Source organism: Phyllopteryx taeniolatus, chromosome 16, assembly GCF_024500385.1.
Source record: "Phyllopteryx taeniolatus isolate TA_2022b chromosome 16, UOR_Ptae_1.2, whole genome shotgun sequence".
Lineage (NCBI taxonomy): Eukaryota > Metazoa > Chordata > Actinopteri > Syngnathiformes > Syngnathidae > Phyllopteryx > Phyllopteryx taeniolatus.
Window position 1 is genome coordinate 10648058 of NC_084517.1, and position 12467 is coordinate 10660524.

At 39.7% G+C, this 12467-nt stretch overlaps 1 protein-coding gene across 3 annotated transcripts; it reads left to right on the plus strand.

Moving 5' to 3' along the window:
- Window positions 1-2998: 2998 nt before the first annotated feature.
- On the plus strand, window positions 2999-12437 carry rabep2 (rabaptin, RAB GTPase binding effector protein 2). Of its 3 annotated transcripts, XM_061748917.1 has the most exons (13): window positions 2999-3263; window positions 5159-5314; window positions 5733-5806; window positions 5889-5956; window positions 6098-6227; window positions 6758-6853; window positions 6941-7039; window positions 7197-7310; window positions 8690-8771; window positions 8892-8903; window positions 9092-9246; window positions 10108-10224; window positions 11341-12437. In XM_061748917.1, the coding sequence occupies exons 1-13, from the start codon at window positions 3218-3220 to the stop codon at window positions 11443-11445; spliced, it is 1254 nt and encodes a 417-aa protein (XP_061604901.1). In that variant the 5' UTR covers window positions 2999-3217; the 3' UTR covers window positions 11446-12437. The 3 variants fall into 3 exon arrangements, with proteins under 3 accessions (XP_061604901.1, XP_061604900.1, XP_061604899.1); XM_061748915.1 differs by having other exon boundaries at window positions 3000-3263; window positions 5889-6227; XM_061748916.1 differs by lacking the exon at window positions 10108-10224 and having other exon boundaries at window positions 5889-6227.
- The last annotated feature ends 30 nt before the right edge of the window (window positions 12438-12467 follow it).

Sequence of the window (12467 nt, forward strand, 5' to 3'; positions counted from 1 at the left end):
AAATCTGCATCTCCATTGGTCAGCAGCAGGAAGCACAAAGTGCTCTTAAACTTCCTGTTAGATGGCTGCGTTGATCTTGGACCGAAGGAAACACTGGACCAACACCAGCACATATAATGGCACCCCAAACCATCACTGATGGTGGAAACTTTACACTTGACCTCAAGCAATGTGGATTATGTGCCTCTCCTCTCTTCCTCCAGACTCTGGGACCTTGATTTCCAAAGGACATGCAAAATTGACTTTCATCAGAGAACATAACTTTGGACCACTCAGTAGCAGTCCAGTCCTTTTTGTCTTTAGCCCAGGTGAGACGCTTCTGAGGCTGTCTGTTGTTCAAGAGTGGCTCGACATGAGGAATGCGACAGCTGAAACCCATGTCTTGCATACGTCCGTGCATAATGGTTCTTGAAGCACTGACTCCAGTCCACTCTTTGTGAATCTCCCCCACATTTTTGAATGAGTTTTGTTTCACAATCTTCTCCAGGGTGCAGTTATCCCTATTGCTTGTACCACATCTTTTCCTTCCCTTCTCCTCTCTATTAATGTGCTTGGACATAGAGCTTTGTGAACAGCCAGCCTCTTTAGCACTGACCTTTTGTGTCTTGCCCTCCTTGTGCAAGGTGTCAATGGTCATCTTTTGGACAACTGTCAGGTCAGCAGTCTTCTCCATGATTGTCTAGCCTACAGAACTAAACTGAGAGACCATTTAAAGGCCTTTGCAGGTGTTTCGAGTTAAGTAGCTAATGTGAGTGTGGCATCAGGTGTCTTCAATATTGCACCTCTGCACAATATTCTCCAACCCCCATTCAAATGAAGTTGGGATATTGTTTTGAATAAACATGAATAAAAACAGAATACAATGATTTCCAAATCATGTTCAACCTATAATTAATTGAATACATTACAAAGACAAGACATTTAATGTTCAAACTGATAAACTTGATTGTTTTTAGCAAATAATCATTCAATTAGAATTTTATGGCTGCAACACGTTCCACAAAAGCTGGGACAGGTGGCAAAAAAGACTGAGAAAGTTGCGGAATGCTCATCAAACACCTGTTTGGAACATTCCACAGGTGAACAGGCTAATTGGGAACAGGTGGGTGCCATGATTGGGTATAAAAGGAGCTTCTCTGAATTGCTCAGTCATTCACAAGCAAAGATGGAGTGAGGTTCACCTCTTTGTGAACAAGTGCGTGAGAAAATAGTCGAACAGTTTAAGGACAATGTTCCTCAATGTACAATTGCAAGGAATTTAGGGATTTCATCATCTACGGTCCATAATATCATCAAAAGGTTCAGAGAATCTGGAGAAATCACTGCATGTAAGCGGCAAGGCCAAATGCCAACATTGAATGCCCGTGACCTTCAATCCCACAGGCGGCACTGCATCAAAAACCGACATCAATGTGTAAAGGATATCACCACATGGGCTCAGGAATACTTAAGAAAACCAATGTCAGTAAATACAGTTCGGCGCTACATCCGTAAGTGCAACTTGAAACTCTACTATGCAAAGCAAAAGCCATTTATCAACAACACCCAGAAACGCAGCTGGCTTCTCTGGGCCCGAGCTCATCTAAAATGGACTGATGCAAAGTGGAAAAGTGTTCTGTGGTCCCACGAGTCCACATTTCAAATTGTTTTTGGACATTGTGGACGTCGTGTCCTCCGGGCCAAAGAGGAAAAGAACAATGCGGACTGTTATGGACGCAAAGTTCAAAAGCCAGCATCTGTGACGGTATGGGGCTGTGTTAGCGTCAATGGCATGGGTAACTTACACATCTGTGGGTCTGGGTGGGATGGCCCTCTTCGTCGGTGGTTGTCTGGCCTAATGGGCCCGACCTGTGGGAGCCATGCCTCTTAATCACTCACTTAACACACACTCGGGGCGGTGGGTGGGGTGGTTGGCTGGGGGGGTGGCATTGGGTCCCCGCGGCCCCCGCTGGGTGGCCAGTTGTCGGGGCGCCTCGGTGGGGCCGGTGGACCGCCCTGGTCCCTCTGTGTGGAGCGTGTCCCGTCCGCCGGGCTGCTCTGGGGTGGACCTCTGGGCCTGATCCCGCCCCACAATTGATTGGATGGGGTCCTCAGCCGCCGTGGTGCGGCCACAGCAATTACAGGACACGTCTTCAGTCTTTGTGCATGTAAAATGGTATCAATTTACTTGTATGTATCTGCAGGCACACACCCCTAGGACTCTTTCACTGGGTGTGGGGTCACGCACTTACTGCAACAAATAACACATGAATATGCAAATCGCTTGTGTATTGCCTCACTTATACTCTCGTCCTGACAGACTTTTAATGCCACCACACTTCAGTTGTACAGTCGGGTTCACGACCCTTGTCCTGCAAGCTTCTTGTCCTTGTCCTGTCCTATATCGTCCTGTCCTTCCCTCACATGGTGTAGCACTACAGCCCCATACAACACTCATATTTAATGTTTCATTGTTGTAGATAATGTAATGATTTACTTCTCATCCTGTTTACAATTAGTGCTTTGTCTTTTGTCTTTGTTTCTCTCTCCCTTCTAGAAACGTTGTTCTGTTCGACTGATCAAGTCTGATTCTCAATAAACCTCAATTATAACAGCACAGCAGAAGCTTAAAAACTCCACTGTTACACAGTAAAACGGTTCTGACATAAAAGGGATACAGATTTTCCATTCTGCTTGACCTAACAGCCGTAAAAGGGATACAGATTTTCCATTCTGCTTGACCTAACAGCCGAACAGGACACAAAAATAAAAAATAAAAAAGACTATACACAACACTTTAGAATCGTTATTCTGTATGATATACTGTATTCGTTAAAATTGTACAAAATGTTTGAAATACATTGCTGGTGTAAAACGTACACGACAGGAAATACGCAATCGCACTTATTTACAAATAATTCAAAATATACTCAAATGTAAAATGTGTTTTTGTTAATACTGCGGTAGTCTTCTTTGATTTTATCCTCCCTCCTGCAAAGTCCTGTTTAGTGTTTTGTCACAAGCAGCAAGTTCCACCCAGTGAGAGCGGGCTAGGTGGACACAGGAAGGAGGTTGAGGCGTTTTCCGCAGGCTGAGACCGGGGAAAGTTGTTTCCTGAAGTTGACGTACTCGTGATCATTTCCACACCAAAATACTTGGTGTTTGTTAAAATGCCTTGCGCAAGTTCATCGTCCCGTTGGTTGTGTTTGTGACACTTCTTTTTCTTCTTCTTCTTCTGATGGAGTTGTCTGACAAAAGGATGAGCTCAAAGAGAGAAGACACAGGTAAAACACAAATAAAAACCAAAACTACATGGGTTGTGTGACATGTCTCGCATACAAGTGGGGTAGTCTTAAGTACAAACGACTTGTTACTTCTCTGAGTGAAACCTGTTGAAACAGCAAGCTGTCAAGAGTTAGCATTTAGCATCACTAGCTCGTGATGTCACTTTTCACTCGACTTTTCCCCACTGGTGTGTGAGTTTGGTCGCTAATATTCTCAGAGATTTTCATAACTGGAAATTAGTCCTATAATAAAAATATTTACGTCACATATCAACAGTACTATCTTTGTAACCGTATGCACTTTGATATTATGACGTCATATTTCGTAAGGCTAACAGTTAGCTTCGTTAGCCTGTCAAATTCTACTCGGTCCATTGTTGATATGACCATCTGGTATATCTTTTTTTAAAGATACATGATGCCATATGTTTTAATCTCACAGTACCCTAAAAGTGTGTAATTTCCTACTACTGCTACTAGTAAAAGTATATGGTATTAATTAAAGTACAGTAAAGTACTGCATACAATCCTATGTATGACTGTATGCATATATGTGTGTATATGTATATGTAATACATGTGTGTATATCTGTATAACTGTATATGTGTTTATGTATTAAATGACCATCTAATAAAATTGCAATAATGCATGAAAGATTACACGTTATTGCAGAGCAGTCCTGGGAGAACAGGAAGCAGGAGAGTGAATAAAATGCCACGATTAAAATGCATTAATAGAAAAAAAAAAAAAAAAAAACCGCCAGAGATGTCCAAACTAGCATAATTTTGAGCAAGTAGAAAGCAGTGGATTATAGGCCGTATACAGTGGACCCCTGCATACTCAGTTGAGAACCAGTGCATTCACCTCTTGAATTTTGTTTTCAAAATGTTTACATTTTTTTTCAAAATTTTGTATATGTATATTTTTTTCTTTTTTTTTCGGGGACGGGGGAACCAACTCTGAAAATGCTTATTGTTGGTGTGTTCAAGAATTTTATGGGTTTGAAAAAAAAAAAAAAATCATAAAAAAATTCAATGCACTTATAATGACCGCTAATTATCCAATCCCCGGCGAATAGCGGGGGTCCACTGTACATGCATAATTAATTTCAAGTACATCTGCAACCGCATCACAAATTTTCAAAGGGTAGGAAAGATTTGATTATTGTAATTAACTTGGCCTGAATGAAGCAGGAGACAATTATTGTTTTAACTTTTTAATCATCAGACCACAGAATCAAACAAGCAGTGCAAAACTGAAACAATACAGTCAGTCAAGCTGATAGATCAGCAGAAAACCAAAGCTTTGTTCACCCTTTGTCTTCATGGGTTTCCTCCAGGCTATAACAGAACAAAAACACAAATTCTTGTTGATGGTTATTAGTATTGTTGATTTGTATTTTTGTGTTCCAACTAAAATCTCAAAAAAATACTAAATTTGACAAAAAATATATATATTTTTTTTTGTAGGGCAGCATGCTAGGTTTTAAAGTTTTCTCTGGGAACTCCGGCTTCCACCCACATTGTATAAAGATGTACAGTATGTTATGTTCATTGAAGACTCTACATTGTTCTTAGTCACCTAGGGTAGCCTTCAGCTCAAGCCCCATAGAAATGGATGGATGGGTGATTTTTGTGCATTTCCATCCATTCTCAATCACTTGGTTTATCTGCATAATCCTCCCTTCCGGAGAGCCAGCCACACAGTTTAATTTCCCCATTTACTCAGTCCTTATTTGAAGATTGTCTTAGAATGCATTAGGTTACACTGCTCGGTAGATGTTTTAATCAATTGTGTTTGTTTCACCCATGAAACAGTTTTGCCTATCTTCCTTGATCCCATCTTGACTGACATCACCACTTACAAAACATCAACACCTGTTTGTCATTTTACAGAAGCCATCCTTCAGGCCCAACTGGCAGAGTATGAAGCTCAGGTTGAACACTGGCAGGGTGTGGCGACCATCTGTGAACTGAGCAAACGGGAAGAACTGGCAGAGCTGCAAAAACAATGTGATCAAGAGATCCAGTCCCTTCAGGAGGCTCTCAGGGGTCAGCGCATGTTTACTTGTGACTAGTTGTGGCTACACGCCCCGATTATTTGACAGAGAAACAACTGTGTGCCTAAGTCATTTGATTTAGCCTAATAAGTGTCACCATTGTTCTAATCACGTGAGCCCAACACAAGTTTGAGCATTGCTTTTTAAATGTCCCCAGGTTAAATAGAACTTAACTAAAGTCAAAATGTAAGTAATACATTTAATAATACATACAATACATAAACCATAATGAGGACAAGTGCTATAGAAAATGGATGGATGCTTTATCTGATAGCAGTTTGGAGCCCAGTGAGCCCATGAAACAAAAACGGCAATAAAGATAGAAAGACCTTGATATAAAAGAGGCACTATCACTGAGATCAGCCCATTGTGGACAAAGTTTTTATCATTATTTCATGATGTCTTCACAGAGACGGCAGCCCAGTATGAGGGCAGGATAGCCGTGCTACTCGAGGGGAGGAGAGCTAGTGGTGGCCAGAATCAGGTTAGCGTGTCATTATTTATTTACTGTATAATTTTCAACTTTATGAAATTTATGCCACTATTTATTCATCTTCATCCAATAGGGGAGTGGAAAGAAGGGCAAAATGGATGCAGAAGTGACCAGCAATGACTCCCAGACATCACCAGACAGGTTAAACTGCCAACCAACAGAGTCTGAAGTTATACCAGAGGGAGCTGCACCACCCATTAATACCGAAGGATATTTTTCACTGCGGAACTGCGACTCGGCCTCGTTGTCCTCCTTCACCATAGACACACCCTCTCTACCTAGGAAGCTCCACACTCAGGAAGACACAGACTCTCTGGTCTCAACAGGAACTCTGGTGCCGGAAGCCATCTACCTGCCGCCAGCTGGCCACCGGCTTGTCACCCATAGTGACTGGGATGCAATCAATGCTCAGGTGGGGTTTCATATTCTCCTGTCCCCTTTGATTAAAAACAAGTACATATGAATGTGCTATGTACATTGTATGGACAAAAGTATTTGTTATGCTCCAAAACAATACAATCCATAAATTGGGTATTCAATGAGACCCCTAAATCTTAATTCTTGATTTCACCAACACATTTTAGACAGTTTTATGCTACCAATGTTGGGAGAAGGATCTTTTCTGTTCCAGGATGAAGTAAGTTCCTAAAAGGAACCTCAATGTTCCTTTTATGTAGGTGAACCAGTTCATTTGTCTATATGTGCAATTTACAGTAGTCAGTTATCCTAACATGCATGCTTTTGGAAAGGGGGTGGAAGCCAGAGCACCTTGGGTAGGACCTGCACAAGCACACGGAAAACATGCAAAGCCCACACACAAAGTATTATCTTAAATAGTGTAGTATTTCCACTCATCAAATGTGTGTAACAAAGTGACACTGTTTAAATGGGAGTCAGTGTCATTTTGTTTAAGTTTAAAATCCGATATTGTGTATTGGACAGGTGTCAGAGTTGAGAGGGGAGGTGAGTCGACTTGTGGAAGCGAAGGAGGAACTAGAGAAAGAACTGGACACACAGACCAACCACACACACAAACAGGTAGAACACAAGCGGAAAGACATGCTGTACGTGCACATTAGGGCTGCTGTGGAAATTACATATGCTGGTATGGCGTTTGTGTTTCAGGTATCAGTGCTACAGTCTCAGGTCCAGTCTTCAGAGGCCCTTCTTCAGGAATTACAGAAATCTCTCAGCCAGTCACAAACTGCAGTCCAGAGTCGATTGGTGAATGACTTTTTTGAACTCATGTGGGCCATGCATCGCTCATCCTCCATTTTTCACTAAGAGTCGGAATGTTGACTCTTCACAAATCCTACACTGCTTGTTTGCGTGTTGTATATGTTCAGAAGTGCATGTGTGTGATGTTTGTGTGTGAATCCAGTCAGAGCTGTCCGTGTCCCAGAGAAAGGTGTGCAGTGAGCTGTCCAGGCTGAAAGGAGAGACGGTTGAAGATGAGGGAACAGGCTCCACCTCATCACTTGCAGAATCACTGCAGGTGGAGTATTCCTTTTGACAAAAAAGTGGTGCAGATACCATTTTCTAAAATGTAATCACCCAATTTACTAAAGCAGTTATAAATGCATGAAGGGAGATAGCAAATGAAATTTAACAAAATAAAGTACAGTGAAACATCCAAAGTTGCTATATGCCCTATAAGTGAAGTGGTATTGTTTGGAGCACGACCAAAATGTCCAGGAAAAATATGCCTCAAAAGTGAAACAAAGCTTCATGATTCATTCACTGTGACGTCACGCAAGAAAATCTTGAGTAATCAGGATGCAAACTAGCATCTCTCTCACAATGAATTATTGCAGCGGAAGTGGTGCTTACTGTTACAAGGAAAGGATCTAGCTGCTCAGTAAAATATGAGCAGTAAACATGATTGAATATCACAAGGCTTTATTAATTACAGCAATAGCTAATAATAAAACTCCACTAGGTGACAGTATTGCCCTTTTATACCTGGGTGAGTAAGGTTATTAACTCTGTTGTTCATTCATTTTGCAGGTAGATAATTACAGTGGGTACGGAAAATATTCAGACCCCCTTAAATATTTCATTCTTTTTTGATATTGCAGCCATTTGCTAAAATTATTTAAGTTATTTTTTTTACATTAATGTACACAGAGCACTTATATTGAGAGGGGAAAAAAACTGAATTGTTGAAATTTTTGCAGATTTATTAAAAAACAAAACTGAAATATCACACAGCCATAAGTATTCAGACCCTTTGCTCAGTATTTAGTGGAAACACCCCTTTGAGCTAATACAGCCATGAGTCTGTTTTTCACACCTGGAGCCAACAATTTCTATCTTGTTCTCATCAGACCAGAGAATCTTATTTCTCACCATCTTGGAGTCCTTCAGGTGTTTTTTTAGCACAATCCATGCAGGCTTTCATGTGTCTTGCACTGAGGAGAGGCTTCTGTCAGGCCACTCTGCCATAAAGCCCCGACTGGTGGATGGCTGCAGTGATGGTTGACTTTCTAGAAATTTCTCCCATCTCCTGACTGCATCTCTGGAGCTCAGCCTCAGCCTCTTTGGGTACTTCTTTACCTCTCTCACCAAGGCTATTCTCCCCCAATTGCTCCGTTTGGCCGGACGGCCAGCTCTAGGAAGGGTTCTGATCGTCCCAAACGTCTTCCATTTCAGGATTTCAATATTCCATTTCAATATGGGGTGCTGTGTGTACATTATTGAGGAAAAAAATGAACTTAAATGATTTTAACAAATGGCTGCAAGATAACAAAGAGTGGGAAATTTAAGGGGGTCTGAAAACTTTCCGTACCCACTTTAAATGTATCATAAGCAACATGACGACACTAATGTGTCACTACTGGTGTGAGAGTTTACTGTTGCTCTCTATCTAACCAGCAAGCAGCGCACTGTGAGGAGCGCCTCCGTATTGAAATTGTCAACCTGAGGGACCAGCTTGAAATCCGGGCAGAGGAGAACGGTTTGTAATAGGATGGTTGTAGTTTTTTTTTTTTTTTAATAGAATTGGTATTTTCTACTTGACTGACACATTTTGAATTCTTTCTTTTTTCTTATCTGCTCACATGTGGAACTACTTCAGAAATTCTAGAAGGTGAGTGTATGAAGCACACATAGTATTTATTTTAAATATGTTGACTTTTTTTCTTTGACTCTGCTGTGCAGTTACCTAAAACTCAAGAATAGGTGACACAAAATTACCAGGCCACTTCTCTCCAGATATTTTCAAATAGGAAATATATTAATCTGTGATATCATGTTTTTTGTGCTTGTGTTCCACAGTACAATTTTCCAGTTTAAAAACAGAGACAGAAAGGATCCAGGCCCAAAAAGACCAGTTCCAGGCCGATCTCTTGGCCTGCAGCACTGAACTCGAGGCCCTGCGGGTGGCACTCTCTCATGTTCAGGGCAACAACAAAGTCCTCAATGCTGATAATGTGAGTCCACTTCATTTGTGCTTTGTAGAATTCCTGGGGAAAAAAAACCTCACATCGTACAGCCACACAATTTGAAGAGATCCAATACAAAACCTTCGTTTGCCAAGACAATAATGCTTGATTTTGATTGACACGCTTAGAGAAGTATTTAACATTGTTTTGTTATCGTGGTTGTATTCTGCATTCATACAGGAAATATGTGCATTTTTTTTTCAATATTTTTTCAAATATTTCCTATTTGAAAATATCTGGAGAGAAGCTAAATATGGCAATATAGTATATTAGATACTATTGGAAACAGCTCTCAGTATGATGCATTGCATTTGTAAAACACTCCAAACTCCAACCTCAGTGATTGGATAGCAGTGGTATACAGTATGTGACATCTTAATAAAATAGAATATTGTCAAAAGCTTAATTTAGTTAGGTAGTTCAATTTAAAAAGTGAAACTCATTATAGAGATGCAGTCCAAACACTCAGTGTGAAATTTTTTTGTAATATATATGTATAATTTTGATTATTAAAGCTTGCAACAAACAAACCTAAAATTCATCATCTCTACAAACTACAATATTACGAAACAATCAAGAAACAACAATGATGATGATTTTTAATGTAGAAATTAGGCTGGAATTTGCCCTCTAAAAAGTATTTTTCCCAAGTGTTTAATGAATCTACATAATGTATGAGCACTGAAATAAATGAACTTTTACCATATTCAAATTTATTGAGATGTATGTATGTAAAAGATTTTTACCTGTTGCTCCATTATTGTTGTGGGTAGCCACAGCATGGTTGTGAAATGTTCTATATACGAATGACCTTTGGGAGATTTAGCTTGATTTTAATCTGGCTGGCAGGTGGCCTTACATCAGCAGTGTCTGGAGCTGCGCAGCCAAGTGATCAGCATGCGCTCTCAGGTCGACACCAGCCAGACTGTCCAGAGAGACTTTGTCCAGCTTTCTCAGTCACTGCAAGTAAGAAGTACAGTGTGCTGATGGAAGCCTGTCTGAGCAGTGTTTCTCAACCTTTATTGAGCCATGGCACAAATTTGATCTTCAAAAATCTCACAGCACACCACCACAACACACATTAAAAATATCACTGATTGTAGAGTATTTATTATATATATATATATATATATACACACACACACACACACACACACACTAAGTGGTACCTTGACTTATGCCAAGTTAAATTTGTTCAGTGACAAAGCTTTTAGCTCAATTTACTTTAGCATATCAAATAAATTTTCCCGATTTGAAATTAATTGAAACACCATTAATCTGTTCTGCCTCTCCAAAACAACTACAATATTATTTGTTTAAAAAAAAAAAAAAGAACAGTATTGTAGATATAAATATAAAAAAAAATAATACAAGAAAATGTGAAGAAATAAACTGGTATTAAAAAGTATAAATTAAGCTGAAAGTCACACACACAGTATAGAATCCGTGTGTTGACATGTGCATGTCAAGGGTGTGGCCTAGTGAGTGACATCAGGAGCTCTGACTCCAGCTCCAGTTGGCCATTTGACAGGGTGTCTTCTCCATGCTCCTTGCTAGTGTTTTCATTTTGTATTTGTTAGACTGTTTGTCCAGTTCAATGAACAGCTGAAAGTGCACCAGTGACTGTTGCTCTAGTATTTTTTCACTTCAGTGTCTGACGCTCGTTCGCAACATAAAAGCAAAAAAATATGTCTAAGCAACAGCTTGTAACTTCAAAAACTTGTAAGTTGGGGCACTCGTAAGTCAGTATGCCACTCTATACTGAAATAATGAAGATCTTGTCTCAATTTACTCACAAATTTACTTATTTATTACATAATGGGGGCCTGTTTACTAGAGCACAAAGCTATTATTTTGTGGTATGATTATCAACAGGTGGAAACAGGTTAATTCCCTTGCCTGTCACTATGAATTGATGGCATCGATAAACAAAGCTACAATATTCATAATAAATAAATATTTGTGATGTGAAATAATCTGAAATTGGATAACTTTGTGGCGCCGTGGTTGGGAATCATTGCACTAGAGTTATAAGGAGCTTAAAATCAGTGTTATATTTGACACTGCTCTCTCTCCTCTTAGGTAAAACTGGAGTTAATACGGCAGGCGGAATCTCTTGAACAAGTCAGGGAGATTCTGGAGGAGGGAATCAGTGAAGCGGATTCCTCGCCTGCAGATGCCTCCTGAGTCTGATACTGCAGGCATAAAGCACTGACCAAGCCAAAAGAAGGACCAATGAAGCTCAAGTAATAACAGCAATGTAGAACAAGCTCTGTTTTAACGTGACCAAGAAAATGGCAGCTGCTGTTGTTCGCACATGTAATTTACTGACCACAGTGAAAGCGCAGTCTCACACTAAACCATGTTCTCACAAGAGTGGGAAGCTGTTAGGTGTTTAAGGCATTATATTTTACATTACTAAGTCACTGTAATGAATGTTAACCCAAACAATAATTCATCCTCTAAAAATATCTCAAAAGGGTTTTGACACTAAAGATTCAGAGAAGTTAGTGCCATTTCTCCACCTTACACTGTGACCAATGAACCCTGAGGTGGTGAGCTTCCAGGCAGCTCAGCAGTGCGAGAAAGCTAAAGTATGTTCGATGTCAAAACAAGCAGGAACTCTGTAATTGGTGTCTAACTTTCAGACATTACTAACTCATTATTTAAAGAGCAAAAGTCTATATTTTGACTATTTTAAATCTACTACACCACTAGATATCCACGCCCAATGATACTATTCCATTGATTTGTGAAATGGATAAGGCAATTTTATTAAATTGCATATAAGTTAACAAGGGTTAAAAAAATGTGCACCCTGTTGTCGTATGTAAACATTTTGCAACCATCTGTACAACTTCTTTTGAAACAGGACACAATGCAATAACGGTTCAAGTTTTTTGCAGTAACTGTAAGTCATGCGTTTTCCTAAAATTTGCTAATTTGTGTCGTAGCCTAGCATTGTTAATTTCTCTCCCTTTAACCATGACTTGATTTCCAGCAAATGATTGTCATAGCTCACACGCTTTTAAATATTTAACATTTTTTGTTTCTTTTTTGTCAAAAAACACTATTTGAAGACTATTTATCTATCTTCAAATGCCAGTTTCAACATTGCATTGAAGTATAATACATAATGAATACATTGATCAGCAATAAACTTTATTCATAAACTTGAATATTGTGTACCTTGTCTATTTTCCTCTCCC

Bases quoted from the DNA above. Each gene is read 5' to 3' on its own strand.
- rabep2 (XM_061748915.1), top strand. From the start codon at position 3,218: ATGGAGTTGTCTGACAAAAGGATGAGCTCAAAGAGAGAAGACACAG. The intron at 6,854-6,940 runs GTAGAACACAAG...TTTGTGTTTCAG, and splicing joins CCAACCACACACACAAACAG to GTATCAGTGCTACAGTCTCA. The intron at 10,225-11,340 runs GTAAGAAGTACA...CTCTCCTCTTAG, and splicing joins AGCTTTCTCAGTCACTGCAA to GTAAAACTGGAGTTAATACG.